Here is an 18,253-nt window from a genome sequence, read left to right on the forward strand (position 1 = left end):
ACAATAAAAATACAATACAGTGCAATGCAATGCAATGCAATGCAATACAATACAAAATACAAAATACAAAATACAAAATACAAAATACAAAATACAAAATACAATAAAAAATACAATACAATACAGTGCAATACAGTGCAATACATTACAATACAAAATACAAAATACAAAATACAATAAAAAATACAATACAATACAGTGCAATGCAATACAATACAATAACAATAACAATACAATACAATACAATACAAACAATACAATACAATAAAAATACAATAAAAAATACAATACAGTGCAATGCAATGCAATACAATACAATACAATACAATACAATACAATACAAAATACAATAAAAATACAATACAGTGCAATGCAATGCAATGCAATACAAGACAAAATACAAAATACAAAATACAAAATACAAAATACAAAATACAATAAAAAATACAATACAATACAGTGCAATGCAATGCAATACAATGCAATACAATACAAAATACAAAATACAATAAAAAATACAATACAATACAGTTCAATACAATGCAATACAATAACAATACAATACAATACAATACAATACAATACAATACAATACAAAATACAATAAAAATACAATAAAAATACAATAAAAAATACAATATAGTGCAATGCAATGCAATGCAATGCAATACAATACAAAATACAATAAAAATACAATAAAAATACAATACAGTGCAATGCAATGCAATACAATACAATACAATACAATATACAATACAATACAATACAATACAATACAAAATACAATAAAAATACAATACAGTGCAATGCAATACAATGCAATACAATACAAAATACAAAATACAATAAAAAATACAATACAATACAGTGCAATGCAATGCAATACAATGCAATACAATACAAAATAAAAAATACAATAAAAAATACAATACAATACAGTGCAATACAGTGCAATGCAATAACAATACAATACAATTACAATACAATACAAAACAATACAAAATACAAAATACAATAAAAATACAATAAAAATACAATAAAAAATACAATACAGTGCAATGCAATGCAATACAATGCAATACAATACAAAATACAAAAAAAATAAAAAATACAATACAATACAGTGCAATACAATAACAATACAATACAATTACAATACAATACAAAACAATACAAAATACAAAATACAATAAAAATACAATAAAAATACAATAAAAAATACAATAAAGTGCAATGCAATGCAATGCAATGCAATGCAATACAATACAAAATACAATAAAAATACAATAAAAATACAATAAAAAATACAATAAAGTGCAATGCAATGCAATGCAATGCAATGCAATACAAAATACAATACAATACAATACAATACAATACAAAATACAATAAAAATACAATACAGTGCAATACAGTGCAATGCAATACAATACAAAATACAATAAAAAATACAATACAATACAGTGCAATGCAATACAATACAATACAATACAATACAATACAAAATACAAAATACAAAATACAAAATACAATAAAAATACAATAAAAATACAATAAAAAATACAATACAGTGCAATGCAATGCAATGCAATGCAATACAATACAAAATACAATAAAAATACAATAAAAATACAATAAAAATACAATAAAAAATACAATACAGTGCAATGCAATGCAATGCAATACAATACAAAATACAATAAAAATACAATACAGTGCAATGCAATGCAATACAATGCAATACAATACAAAATACAAAATACAATAAAAAATACAATACAATACAGTGCAATACAATAACAATACAATACAATTACAATACAATACAATACAATACAATACAAAACAATACAAAATACAAAATACAATAAAAATACAATAAAAATACAATAAAAAATACAATAAAGTGCAATGCAATGCAATGCAATGCAATACAATACAAAATACAATAAAAAATACAATACAGTCCAATGCAATGCAATGCAATGCAATACAATACAATACAATACAATACAATACAATACAATACAATACAATACAATACAATACAATACAATACAAAATACAAAATACAAAATACAAAATACAATAAAAATACAATAAAAATACAATAAAAAATACAATACAATACAGTGCAATACAGTGCAATGCAATGCAATAACAATACAATACAATACAATACAATACAATACAATACAATACAATACAATACAATACAATACAATACAATACAATACAATACAATACAATACAATACAATACAATACAATACAATACAATACAATACAATACAATACAATACAATACAATACAAAATACAAAATACAATAAAAATACAATAAAAATACAATAAAAAATACAATACAGTGCAATGCAATGCAATGCAATGCAATACAATACAAAATACAATAAAAATACAATAAAAATACAATAAAAATACAATAAAAAATACAATACAGTGCAATGCAATGCAATACAATACAAAATACAATAAAAATACAATACAGTGCAATGCAATGCAATACAATGCAATACAATACAAAATACAATAAAAAATACAATACAATACAGTGCAATAAAATAACAATACAATACAATTACAATACAATACAATACAAAACAATACAAAATACAAAATACAATAAAAATACAATAAAAATACAATAAAAAATACAATAAAGTGCAATGCAATGCAATGCAATGCAATACAATACAAAATACAAAATACAATAAAAATACAATAAAAATACAATAAAAAATACAATAAAGTGCAATGCAATGCAATGCAATGCAATGCAATACAAAATACAAAATACAATAAAAAATACAATACAATACAGTGCAATACAATAACAATACAATACAATAACAATACAATACAATTACAATACAATACAAAACAATACAAAATACAAAATACAATAAAAATACAATAAAAATACAATAAAAAATACAATAAAGTGCAATGCAATGCAATGCAATGCAATGCAATACAAAATACAAAATACAATAAAAAATACAATACAATACAATACAATACAAAACAATACAAAATACAATACAATGCAATACAATACAAAATACAAAATACAAAATACAAAATACAATAAAAATACAATAAAAATACAATAAAAAATACAATACAGTGCAATGCAATACAATGCAATGCAATACAATACAAAATACAAAATACAAAATACAATAAAAATACAATAAAAATACAATACAGTGCAATGCAATGCAATGCAATGCAATGCAATGCAATACAAAATACAAAATACAAAATACAAAATACAATACAATACAGTGCAATACAATGAAATACAATACAATAACAATACAATACAATACAAAACAATACAAAATACAATAAAAATACAATAAAAAATACAATACAGTGCAATGCAATGCAATACAATACAATACAATACAATACAATACAAAATACAATAAAAATACAATACAGTGCAATGCAATGCAATGCAATGCAATACAATACAAAATACAAAATACAAAATACAAAATACAATAAAAAATACAATACAATACAGTGCAATACAGTGCAATACATTACAATACAAAATACAAAATACAAAATACAATAACAATACAATACAATACAATACAAACAATACAATACAATACAATACAATACAAAATACAATAAAAATACAATAAAAATACAATACAGTGCAATGCAATGCAATACAATGCAATACAATACAAAATACAAAATACAATAAAAATACAATAAAAATACAATAAAAAATACAATATAGTGCAATGCAATGCAATGCAATGCAATACAATACAAAATACAATAAAAATACAATAAAAATACAATAAAAAATACAATACAGTGCAATGCAATGCAATGCAATACAATACAATACAATATACAATACAATACAATACAATACAATACAATACAAAATACAATAAAAATACAATACAGTGCAATGCAATACAATGCAATACAATACAAAATACAAAATACAATAAAAAATACAATACAATACAGTGCAATGCAATGCAATACAATGCAATACAATACAAAATACAAAATACAATAAAAAATACAATACAATACAGTGCAATACAGTGCAATGCAATAACAATACAATACAATTACAATACAATACAAAACAATACAAAATACAAAATACAATAAAAATACAATAAAAATACAATAAAAAATACAATACAGTGCAATGCAATGCAATACAATGCAATACAATACAAAATACAAAAAAAATAAAAAATACAATACAATACAGTGCAATACAATAACAATACAATACAATTACAATACAATACCAAACAATACAAAATACAAAATACAATAAAAATACAATAAAAATACAATAAAAAATACAATAAAGTGCAATGCAATGCAATGCAATGCAATACAATACAAAATACAATAAAAATACAATAAAAAATACAATAAAGTGCAATGCAATGCAATGCAATGCAATGCAATACAAAATACAATACAATACAATACAATACAATACAAAATACAATAAAAATACAATACAGTGCAATACAGTGCAATACAATACAATACAATACAATACAAAATACAATAAAAAATACAATACAGTCCAATGCAATGCAATGCAATACAATACAAAATACAAAATACAATAAAAAATACAATACAATACAGTGCAATACAATACAATACAATACAACAATACAATACAATACAATACAATACAATACAATACAATACAATACAATACAATACAAAATACAAAATACAAAATACAAAATACAATAAAAATACAATACAATACAGTGCAATGCAATACAATACAATAACAATACAATACAAACAATACAATACAATACAATACAATACAAAATACAATAAAAAATACAATACAGTCCAATGCAATGCAATGCAATACAATACAAAATACAAAATACAATAAAAAATACAATACAATACAGTGCAATACAATACAATACAATACAACAATACAAAATACAAAATACAAAATACAAAATACAATAAAAATACAATACAATACAGTGCAATGCAATGCAATGCAATACAATACAAAATACAAAATACAATAAAAAATACAATACAATACAGTGCAATACAGTGCAATGCAAAACAATAACAATACAATACAATACAATACAATACAATACAATACAATACAATACAATACAAAATACAAAATACAAAATACAAAATACAATAAAAATACAATAAAAATACAATAAAAAATACAATACAGTGCAATGCAATGCAATGCAATGCAATACAATACAAAATACAATAAAAATACAATAAAAATACAATAAAAAATACAATACAGTGCAATGCAATGCAATGCAATACAATACAAAATACAATAAAAATACAATATAGTGTAATGCAATGCAATACAATGCAATACAATACAAAATACAAAATACAATAAAAAATACAATACAATACAGTGTAATACAATAACAATACAATACAATTACAATACAATACAATACAATACAAAACAATACAAAATACAAAATACAATAAAAATACAATAAAAATACAATAAAAATACAATAAAAAATACAATAAAGTGCAATGCAATGCAATGCAATGCAATACAATACAAAATACAATAAAAAATACAATACAGTCCAATGCAATGCAATGCAATACAATACAAAATACAAAATACAATAAAAAATACAATACAATACAGTGCAATACAGTGCAATGCAATACAATTACAATACAATACAATACAATACAATACAAAATACAAAATACAAAATACAAAATACAATAAAAATACAATAAAAAATACAATACAGTGCAATGCAATGCAATGCAATGCAATACAATACAAAATACAATAAAAATACAATAAAAATACAATAAAAAATACAATACAGTGCAATGCAATGCAATGCAATGCAATACAATACAAAATACAATAAAAATACAATACAGTGCAATGCAATGCAATACAATGCAATACAATACAAAATACAATAAAAAATACAATACAATACAGTGCAATACAATAACAATACAATACAATTACAATACAATACAAAACAATACAAAATACAAAATACAATAAAAATACAATAAAAATACAATAAAAAATACAATACAGTGCAATGCAATGCAATGCAATGCAATGCAATACAAAATACAAAATACAATAAAAAATACAATACAATACAGTGCAATACAATAACAATACAATACAATTACAATACAATACAAAACAATACAAAATACAAAATACAATAAAAATACAATAAAAATACAATAAAAAATACAATACAGTGCAATGCAATGCAATGCAATACAATACAAAATACAAAATACAATAAAAAATACAATACAATACAGTGCAATACAATAACAATAACAATACAATTACAATACAATACAAAACAATACAAAATACAAAATACAATAAAAATACAATAAAAAATACAATAAAGTGCAATGCAATGCAATGCAATGCAGTACAATACAAAATACAAAATACAATAAAAATACAATAAAAATACAATAAAAAATACAATAAAGTGCAATGCAATGCAATGCAATGCAATGCAATACAAAATACAAAATACAATAAAAAATACAATACAGTCCAATGCAATGCAATGCAATACAATACAAAATACAAAATACAATAAAAAATACAATACAATACAGTGCAATACAGTGCAATGCAATACAATTACAATACAATACAATACAATACAATACAATACAAAATACAAAATACAAAATACAAAATACAATAAAAATACAATAAAAAATACAATACAGTGCAATGCAATGCAATGCAATGCAATACAATACAAAATACAATAAAAATACAATAAAAATACAATAAAAAATACAATACAGTGCAATGCAATGCAATGCAATGCAATACAATACAAAATACAATAAAAATACAATACAGTGCAATGCAATGCAATACAATGCAATACAATACAAAATACAATAAAAAATACAATACAATACAGTGCAATACAATAACAATACAATACAATTACAATACAATACAAAACAATACAAAATACAAAATACAATAAAAATACAATAAAAATACAATAAAAAATACAATACAGTGCAATGCAATGCAATGCAATGCAATGCAATACAAAATACAAAATACAATAAAAAATACAATACAATACAGTGCAATACAATAACAATACAATACAATTACAATACAATACAAAACAATACAAAATACAAAATACAATAAAAATACAATAAAAATACAATAAAAAATACAATACAGTGCAATGCAATGCAATGCAATACAATACAAAATACAAAATACAATAAAAAATACAATACAATACAGTGCAATACAATAACAATAACAATACAATTACAATACAATACAAAACAATACAAAATACAAAATACAATAAAAATACAATAAAAAATACAATAAAGTGCAATGCAATGCAATGCAATGCAGTACAATACAAAATACAAAATACAATAAAAATACAATAAAAATACAATAAAAAATACAATAAAGTGCAATGCAATGCAATGCAATGCAATGCAATACAAAATACAAAATACAATAAAAAATACAATACAATACAGTGCAATACAATAACAATACAATACAATTACAATACAATACAAAACAATACAAAATACAAAATACAATAAAAATACAATAAAAATACAATAAAAAATACAATACAGTGCAATGCAATGCAATACAATGCAATACAATACAAAATACAAAATACAATAAAAAATACAATACAATACAGTGCAATACAATAACAATAACAATACAATACAATTACAATACAATACAATACAATACAAAACAATACAAAATACAATACAATACAAAATACAAAATACAAAATACAAAATACAAAATACAATAAAAATACAATAAAAATACAATAAAAAATACAATACAGTGCAATGCAATACAATGCAATGCAATACAATACAAAATACAAAATACAAAATACAATAAAAATACAATAAAAATACAATAAAAAATACAATACAGTGCAATGCAATACAATGCAATGCAATACAATACAAAATACAAAATACAAAATACAATAAAAAATACAATACAATACAACGCAATACAGTGCAATGCAATGCAATGCAATGCAATACAATACAATACAATACAATACAATACAATACAATACATACAATACAATACAATACAATACAATACCTACAATACAATACAATACAATACAATACAATACAATACAATACAATACAATACAATATACAATACAATACAATACAAAATAAAAAATAAAAAATACAATAAAAATACAATAAAAAATACAATACAGTGCAATGCAATACAATGCAATGCAATACAATACAAAATACAAAATACAATAAAAAATGCAATACAATACAGTGCAATACAATACAATAACAATACAATACAATACAATACAAAATACAATAAAAATACAATACAATACAATACAATACAATACAAAATACAAAATACAATAAAAATACAATACAATACAATAACAATACAATACAAACAATACAATACAATACAATACAATACAATACAAAATACAATAAAAAATACAATACAGTCCAATGCAATGCAATGCAATACAATACAATACAATACAATACAATATACAATACAATACAATACAAAATAAAAAATAAAAAATACAATAAAAATACAATAAAAAATACAATACAGTGCAATGCAATGCAATGCAATGCAATACAATACAAAATACAAAATACAATAAAAAATGCAATACAATACAGTGCAATACAATACAATAACAATACAATACAATACAATACAATACAATACAAAATACAATAAAAATACAATACAGTGCAATGCAATGCAATGCAATACAATACAATACAATACAATACAAAATAAAAAATAAAAAATACAATAAAAATACAATAAAAAATACAATACAGTGCAATGCAATGCAATGCAATACAAAATACAAAATACAATAAAAATACAATAAAAATACAATAAAAAATACAATACAGTGCAATGCAATGCAATACAATGCAATACAATACAAAATACAAAATACAATAAAAAATACAAAATACAATAAAAATACAATAAAAATACAATAAAAATACAATACAGTGCAATGCAATGCAATACAATGCAATACAATACAAAATACAAAATACAATAAAAAATACAATACAATACAGTGCAATACAATAACAATACAATACAATTACAATACAATACAATACAAAACAATACAAAATACAATAAAAATACAATAAAAATACAATAAAAAATACAATAAAGTGCAATGCAATGCAATGCAATGCAATGCAATGCAATACAATACAAAATACAAAATACAATAAAAATACAATAAAAAATACAATAAAAATACAATAAAGTGCAATGCAATGCAATGCAATGCAATACAAAATACAAAATACAATAAAAATACAATACAATACAATACAATACAATACAATACAAAATAAAAAATAAAAAATACAATAAAAATACAATAAAAAATACAATACAGTGCAATGCAATGCAAGAGCCTTGGTACTACAGTGGTTTAAAGCACCCTGTTATTAACACAGCTGCCTGCAATTTACTGCAGGCAGTAAATTGCAGTACTGCCAGCAATTTACTGCTGGTTCGAATCTCTCCAAGGCTCAAGGTTGACTCAGCCTTCCATCCTTTCTAAGGTAGGTTAAATGAGGACCCAGTTTGTGGGGGCAATAAGCTGACTTTGTATAATATATACAAAAGTATGTAGGCTATTGCTGAGCACATTGTAAGCCGCCCTGAGTCTCCGGAGAAGGGCGGCATATAAATCAAATTAAAAAAAAAAAAAAAATGCAATAGAAAATACAAAATACAATAAAAATACAATAAAAATACAATAAAAAATACAATACAGTGCAATACAATGCAATGCAATACCATACAATAACAATACAATACCATACAATAACAATACAATACAATACAATACAATACAATACAATACAAAATACAAAATACAAAATACAAAATACAAAATACAATAAAAATACAATAAAAAATACAATACAGTGCAATGCAATGCAATGCAATACAATACAAAATACAAAATACAATACAATACAGTGCAATACAATGAAATACAATACAATAACAATACAATACAATACAATACAAAACAATACAAAATACAATAAAAATACAATAAAAAATACAGTACAGTGCAATGCAATGCAATGCAATGCAATGCAATACAATACAAAATACAAAATACAATACAATACAGTGCAATACAATGAAATACAATACAATAACAATACAATACAATACAATACAAAACAATACAAAATACAATAAAAATACAATAAAAAATACAATACAGTGCAATGCAATGCAATGCAATGCAATCCAATACAAAATACAAAATACAATAAAAATACAAAAAAAATACAATAAAAAATACAATACAGTCCAATGCAATGCAATGCAATACAATACAATACAATACAATACAATATACAATACAATACAATACAAAATAAAAAATAAAAAATACAATAAAAATACAATAAAAAATACAATACAGTGCAATGCAATGCAATGCAATGCAATACAATACAAAATACAAAATACAATAAAAAATGCAATACAATACAGTGCAATACAATACAATAACAATACAATACAATACAATACAATACAATACAATACAAAATACAATAAAAATACAATACAGTGCAATGCAATGCAATGCAATACAATACAATACAATACAAAATACAAAATACAATAAAAATACAATAAAAATACAATGAAAAATACAATACAGTGCAATGCAATGCAATGCAGTACAATACAAAATACAAAATACAAAAAAAATAAAAAATACAATACAATACAGTGCAATACAATAACAATACAATACAATTACAATACAATACAATACAATACAATACAATACAATACAATACAATACAATACAGTACAATACAAAATACAAAATACAATAAAAATACAATGAAAAATACAATAAAAATACAATGAAAAATACAATACAGTGCAATGCAATGCAATGCAATGCAATACAAAATACAAAATAAAAAATACAATACAATACAGTGCAATACAATAACAATACAATTACAATTACAATACAATACAATACAATACAATACAATACAATACAATACAATACAATACAATACAATACAATACAATACAATACAATACAATACAATACAATACAATACAATACAATACAATACAATACAAAATACAAAATACAATAAAAATACAATAAAAATACAATACAGTGCAATGCAATGCAATGCAATGCAATGCAATGCAATACAAAATACAAAATACAAAATACAAAATACAATACAATACAGTGCAATACAATGAAATACAATACAATAACAATACAATACAATACAAAACAATACAAAATACAATAAAAATACAATAAAAAATACAATACAGTGCAATGCAATGCAATGCAATGCAATGCAATACAAAATACAAAATACAATAAAAATACAATAAAAATACAATAAAAATACAATAAAAAATACAATACAATACAGTGCAATACAATGCAATACCATACAATAACAATACAATACAATACAATACAATACAATACAATACAATACAATACAATACAATACAAAATACAATAAAAATACAATGAAAAATACAATACAGTGCAATGCAATGCAATGCAATGCAATACAATACAAAATACAAAATACAATACAATACAGTGCAATACAATGAAATACAATACAATAACAATACAATACAATACAATACAAAACAATACAAAATACAATAAAAATACAATAAAAAATACAATACAGTGCAATGCAATGCAATGCAATGCAATCCAATACAAAATACAAAATACAATAAAAATACAAAAAAATACAATAAAAAATACAATACAGTGCAATGCAATGCAATGCAATACAATACAATACAATACAATACAATACAATACAATATACAATACAATACAATACAATACAATACAATACAATACAATACAATACAATACAATACAAAATACAAAATACAATAAAAATACAATAAAAATACAATAAAAAATACAATACAGTGCAATGCAATGCAATGCAGTACAATACAAAATACAAAATACAAAATACAATAAAAAATACAATACAATACAGTGCAATACAGTGCAATACATTACAATACAAAATACAAAATACAAAACACAAAATACAAAATACAATAAAAAATACAATACAATACAGTGCAATACAATGCAATGCAATGCAATACAATAACAATACAATGCAATACAATACAAAACAATACAATACAAAATACAATAAAAATACAATAAAAAATACAATACAGTGCAATGCAATGCAATGCAATACAATACAAAATAAAAAATACAATAAAAAATACAATACAATACAGTGCAATACAGTGCAATACAATACAATACAACAACAATACAATACAATACAAAACAATACAATACAAAATACAAAATACAATAAAAATACAATAAAAATACAATACAGTGCAATGCAATGCAATACAATACAAAATACAATAAAAATACAATAAAAATACAATTCAGTGCAATGCAATGCAATGCAATACAATGCAATACAATACAAAATACAAAATACAATAAAAATACAATAAAAAATACAATACAGTGCAATGCAATGCAATGCAATGCAATACAATACAAAATACAAAATACAATAAAAATATAATAAAAATACAATTCAGTGCAATGCAATGCAATGCAATGCAATACAAAATACAAAATACAATAAAAATACAATAAAAAATACAATACAGTGCAATGCAATACAATACAATACAATACAATACAATATACAATACAATACAATACAATACAACAATACAATACAACACAAAATACAAAATACAATAAAAATACAATACAGTGCAATGCAATGCAATGCAGTACAATACAAAATACAAAATACAAAATACAATAAAAATACAATACAATACAGTGCAATACAGTGCAATGCAATACAATACAATACAAAACAATACAATACAAAATACAAAATACAATAAAAATACAATAAAAATACAATAAAAAATAGAATACAGTGCAATGCAATGCAATACAATACAAAATACAAAATACAATAAAAAATACAATACAATACAGTGCAATACAGTGCAATGCAATACAATACAATACAAAACAATACAATACAAAATACAAAATACAATAAAAATACAATAAAAATACAATAAAAAATACAATACAGTGCAATGCAATGCAATACAATACAAAATACAAAATACAATAAAAATACAATACAATACAGTTCAATACAATACAATAACAATACAATACAAAACAATACAATACAATACAAAATACAAAATAGAATCAAAAATACAATACAATACAGTGAAATACAGTGCAATGCAATGCAATGCAATGCAATGCAATGCAATGCAATACAATACAATACAATACAATACAATACAATACAATACAATACAATACAATACAATACAATACAATACAATACAATACAATACAATACAATACAATACAATAACAATACAATACTTTATTGGCCAGGTGTGATTGGACACACAAGGAATTTGTCTTTGGTGCATATGCTCTCAGTGTACATAAAAGAAAAGATACATTCATCAAGAATCATAAGGTACAACACTTAATGATAGTCATAGAGTACAAATAAGCAATCGAATCATACTAGGAAACAATCAATATAAATCGTAAGGATACAAGCAACAGGAGGTGCCCGTTCCTAGTGCACACATACGCAGAGCTGCCAGAAGGCAAGAGCAGCTAAAGCAAAAAGGGCGACTCGGGAGTAAGGTTAAGAGATGATTGGCCCCTCCCATAAGGCTTAAAAGAGCAGCAACAGCCCTTGGGCTCTTTGTCGGAAAACAACGTTGATAGATTTGTTTCTTGCCTTGCTGCATTTATTTCTTGTCGGCGTCTCCTGCTTCTGAACTTTTGCCAAGAAAAGCCTTTGGCAGGTTGCCTAATTAGACCAAGGTTGGTGATAAGGCTGAAGAATTGTGTTATGAAGAATTTGTTTTGAATTAGTTTGGACTACACTGAGAATGAGTTAATTCTCAGCTGTTCTAATAAAGTCTGTTTGTTTCGAACTGATTGCGTCTGATAATACCTACTTGGGCCTGGGTCACAACAGTATTAAGCATCTCCTCTCCCATTTTTTGCTTTTCAGAAGCCTTTGAAATGGTCGTGCGCCATGCCAGGAACCACACCAACTCCATGTTCAGGAACTACTTTCGCCACGTGGCTGCCAGGACTTCTAAACTAGTGGGGGAATTCTTCACTGACATCTCCCTCTACATCTTGGGCTCCGATATCAACGTCAACGACATGGTCAACGAGTTCTTTGACAGCCTGTTCCCCTTGATCTACCCCCACCTGATCCATCCAGGAGCCCCCGACCCTCCTGTGGAGACCCTGGAGTGTCTACGGCTAGCCCGGCGAGACTTGAAGGCATTTGGCCCCTTCCCCAAAATCATGATGACCCAGGTGTCCAAGTCCCTGCAGGTCACCCGGCTCTTCCTCCAGGCGCTCAACCTCGGCATCGAAGTGGTCAACACCACCGATCACTTGAGGTTCAGCAAGGAGTGTGGACGGGCGCTCCTGAAGATGTGGTATTGCCCCCAGTGCCAGGATCTGCTCCTGGCCAAGCCGTGTGCGGGATTCTGCGGCGGGGTGTTGCAAGGGTGCTTGGCCAGCGTGGTGGAAATCGACGGTCACTGGCGAGAATATCTCCGCTCTCTGGAAGGCATGGTGAAGGGCATGAAGGGCACTTACGACGTAGAACACGTGCTCCTCAACCTCTTCTCTTTGGTTCAGGACGCCATCGGTTACATGCAGAAGAACGCTGGGAAGTTGGTCACAACTGTAAGTTCTTCTTTTACTAGAGCTGTTTATTAGTCCGTGGGGTACCGATGTTACAGGATGTGTCTGTCTGTCTGTCTATCTACCTACCTACTTATCTGCCTATCTACTTTGTCTGTTTCTGTCTGTTTGTCTGTCTGTCTGTCTGTCTCTATCTATCTATCTATCTATCTATCTATCTATCTATCTATCATCTATCTATCTATCTCTCTTTCTCTCTCTCTTTCTCTCTATCTCTATCTCTATCTATCTATCTGTCTATCTATCATCTCTCTCTCTCTCTCTGTATCTCTCTCTCTCTATCTGTATCTCTATCTATCTATCTCTCTTTCTCTCTCTCTATCTGTATCTCTATCTCTATCTATCTATCTATCTGTCTATCTATCTATCATCTCTCTCTCTCTCTCTCTGTATCTCTCTCTATCTCTATCTATCATCTCTATCTATCTATCTATCTATCTATCTATCTATCTATCTATCTATCTACAGATCCCTCACATCCTGGACATAAACTGTTTCAACTCCTACCCTCAAAACGACACTATAGGGCACTGCACACTAGACACAAGGACAGTTTTTTTCCCGAATGCCATCACTCTACTAAACAAATAATTCCCTCAACACTGTCTAAACTATTTACTAAGTCTGCACTACTATTAATCTTCTCATCGTTCCCATCACCCATCTCCTCCCACTTATGACTGTATGACTGTAACCTTGTTGCTGGTATCTTTACGATTTATATTGGCTGTTTCCTAATATGATTTGATTGCTTATTTGTTCCCTATGATCATTAAGTGTTGTACCTAATGATTCTTGATGAATGTATCTTTTCTTTTATGTACACTGAGAGCGTATGCATCAAGACAAATTCCTTATGTGTCAAATCACACTTGGCCAATAAAGAATTCTATTCTATTCTATTCTATTCTATTCTATTCTATTCTATTCTATTCTATTCTATTCTATTCTATTCTATTCTATTCTATTCTATTCTATTCTATGCTTTGCCTGATGGGTTTCCATAAAGACGTGGCCCAGAAGAGGACATTAGCTCTTTAACCAGCATCTTTGTCCCTCTGAAGGAGACTTGGAGGCAGCTGAGATCATCTTGTAGGTCATGGTACGCCAGGATTATGGACCGTGAAAGGTTCCCAATTTTTCTTTCCCCTGCTCTTAATTTTAAGATGACGGCTTGATAAATGTGGTCGGCTGCAAGTCATCCTTTTTATCGGAAAGAAGGAAATGAGGCCGATCTTAATTTTCTCCCATCCCAGGAAACTCTCAAAGAGCCCGACCTGCCTTGGTCTCCTTTCTCCGCTGGCTGCTCTCCTCCGAAGGGAAACACACCTGTCTTGGGCTCTTTCCTTTTGGAGGATTCCAGCATGGCATTTCTGCAAGTAATAATGAAATTGAACCTCGGGGTTCGCTCTGAATGATGCCCGCTTTCTGCAGAAAGACTCTTAAAATGTGAACTCCATTTGGGAGGACCACATGGACAGACCCATGTCCAGTGGTGGGATTCAATTTTTTTTACTACCAGTTCTGTGGGCGTGGCTTGGTGGGCATGGCTGGGGAATGATACTGTAAAATCTCCATTCCCTCCCCACTCCAGGGGAAGGTTACTGCAAAATCCCCATTTCCTCCCGATCAGCTGGGACTCGGGAGGCAGAGAATAGATGGGGATGGAGCCAGTCAAAGGTGGCATTTACCAGTTCTCCGAACTACTCAAAATTTCTGCTACCAGTTCGCCAGAACTGGTCTGAACTGACTGAATACCACCTCTGCCCATGTTACTTCCCCGGCAATAGCACGAAAACGATTGGTCCTTCCAAGAGAAAGATGGGTAGGCAGGTCTTCCTAAATTCTTGGTGGCCTCCCTCGCTTGGAGGATAGGAATCCAGGCCCAACCATGCTTAGCTTCTCATCATCCAGGTTTAGCTAGATGAAGTCTCCAGCCATCTGAGCTTGACTCATTCTGGCTGTGGGGATGCATCCAAATAATTTACTTTTCAGCAATAGGCATGTTGGTTACTTTTGGATCCTTCTAAGACCGTGATGGCGAACCTATGGCACGCGTGCCACAGGTGGCACATGGAGCCATATCGGTGGGCACACAAGCATTGCCCTAGCTGAGCTCCAGTGTGCATGTGCGCGCTGGCTAGCTGGTTTTTGTGCCTTCTGGGCCCACTGTAAGTCAGGAAACAGGCTATTTCTGGCCTGCAGAGTGGTGGGGAAGGCTGTTTTTGCCCTCCCCAGGCTCCTAGAAAGCCTCTGGAGGCTGGGGAGGGTGAGAAACGGGCCTACTGTGCCATCGCATGTCAAAAGCAGGGGGAGTGCGGGCGGGTCACATGTGCGGGGGTGGGGCACATTGAATTATGGATGTGGGCATGCAAGCGCACGACCCCCCCCTCCCGTGTGACCCCCCACTTTTGGCACGCGATGGCAAAGAGGTTAGCCATCACTGTTCTAAGACAATGTTTCTCAACCTTGGTGGTTTTAAGATGTGTGGACTTCAATTCCCAGAATTCCCCAGCCAGCAACGCTCCAACTTCTCCCATTGGCTTTGCTTGTTGGAAGCCCCCTCCCTACCCACCCACCCCCGGAGAAGGTTGCAAATAGTGACCTCCATGCTGTCTGGGGAATGCTGGGAGTTGAAATCCACCTGCCTTAAAGTTTGGAAATGCTACTGTAACCTGAATGAAGCCATGAAGGGAGGTTGATGGATGATTTCTACAGCTCTCTAATTGCAAGACATTAGCTGCTTTTTGGGGGGGGGCGAGGGGGCGGAGGGAAGGCAGGTGATTTTAAGCAAATGGCTTTTCTGTGCTGGCGTTAATAACTCGTGAACAATTTACTGGTACATTAAAGGTAAACAAAGATTCAAATGAATAACCAGGGGAGAGTCTTGATTAAGACACTACCGGTAAAAGAACGCGTCAGGTGCTTCATTGTTCTGTTGCAGCACAACGTGTTGCAAAAACCCGCAAGGAAGAAATGCAACTTCCCGCCAGCCCGTAAAAGAAGAAGAGTTAGGAAGGCAGCTCACCAACCCCGTTTTCCCAAAGAGGCTCAGATCTATTTTGGTCTAAATGGCTCCCAGGCAATTGTTCGTAGGAGCAGCTTGGAGTGGGAAGCCTAATAAATAATAATGGCCTGCGATGAAATCACTTCAATTTGTACAGGAAGAGGAGAAAAGATGGGTTATTAGGAGATTTGTCTATTAACCTCTCGGGGAGACGAAGGCAGGGGTGCAGGAGGTGCCAGGGGCATTCTCACA

The 18,253-nt window shown here is 28.1% G+C and overlaps 1 protein-coding gene across 1 annotated transcript in view; it reads left to right on the forward strand.

The window, feature by feature from the left end:
- Positions 1-18,253, forward strand: part of GPC3 (glypican 3) — a 103,500-nt gene that overhangs the window by 48,617 nt on the left and 36,630 nt on the right. Inside the window, exon 3 of the mRNA XM_070951932.1 lies at positions 14,282-14,976. Within this exon, the coding sequence (XP_070808033.1) occupies positions 14,282-14,976 (695 nt within the window). The remainder of the gene's footprint in view (positions 1-14,281; positions 14,977-18,253) is intronic.

Source organism: Pituophis catenifer, unplaced genomic scaffold, assembly GCF_029215685.1.
Source record: "Pituophis catenifer annectens isolate HBS135680 unplaced genomic scaffold, rPitCat1.0.hap2 SCAF_11, whole genome shotgun sequence".
Classification (NCBI taxonomy): domain Eukaryota; kingdom Metazoa; phylum Chordata; class Lepidosauria; order Squamata; family Colubridae; genus Pituophis; species Pituophis catenifer.